This window comes from Sphaeroforma arctica (assembly GCF_001186125.1).
Source record: "Sphaeroforma arctica JP610 unplaced genomic scaffold supercont1.14233, whole genome shotgun sequence".
In the NCBI taxonomy this organism is placed as follows: domain Eukaryota; class Ichthyosporea; order Ichthyophonida; genus Sphaeroforma; species Sphaeroforma arctica.
In genome coordinates, this window is record NW_014026325.1 from 1 (window position 1) to 596 (window position 596).

At 45.1% G+C, this 596-nt stretch overlaps 1 protein-coding gene across 1 annotated transcript; it reads right to left on the minus strand.

Moving 5' to 3' along the window:
• Nucleotides 1–188: 188 nt before the first annotated feature.
• On the minus strand, nucleotides 189–349 carry SARC_18166 (hypothetical protein; the record flags this gene model as incomplete). The annotated part of the gene is made up of 1 exon (XM_014287752.1): nucleotides 189–349. A coding segment is annotated over one exon (161 nt), but the record flags the coding sequence as incomplete, so codon positions are not given.
• Nucleotides 350–596: the final 247 nt, after the last annotated feature.

Sequence of the window (596 nt, forward strand, 5' to 3'; positions counted from 1 at the left end):
ATGTCTATGTACACATGTCCTCTAATTCTAAAACAGGAATACTTATACTTGCTGCACGCCTAGGTACACATGTCCTCTGAAATTAAGAGCAGGTGCACTTATTGTACACATGTCCTCTAATTCTAAGAACAAGTGCACTTTTACTTGCTGCACGCCTATGTACACATGTCCTCTGATTGGCCCACCTATTAATGCATTGATACCTGCTGTGTGTTGTACTGATACTTCTGTGTCCTCACACGCAGAGACGATTGGGCCGTAAATCGTTCCGTGACTTCGATGCCTGCTATCTGTGCCTGAGCATGGCGGTTGAACCGCTGAGTTGGTATGTGTGAAACTCTGGTTGCAACTGCAGGCGGAGTTGTGAGTGTGAGGTGTCTTGAGGGGAATTATTTATTATTAGCAAAGGGGTTGCTGTGTATGCGTAGGCATAGCTTGGTGGCCATCTTCTTTTTCTTGGGAAATTAAGACTTGGTGTCATTGTAATGAGGTGTTGGCGTGTGTGTATTTGGTGTCATTGTACCTGAGATGTTAGCGTGCGTGTGCATTTGGTGTGATTGTAGTGAGGTGTTAGCGTGTGTGTGCATTTGGTGTCA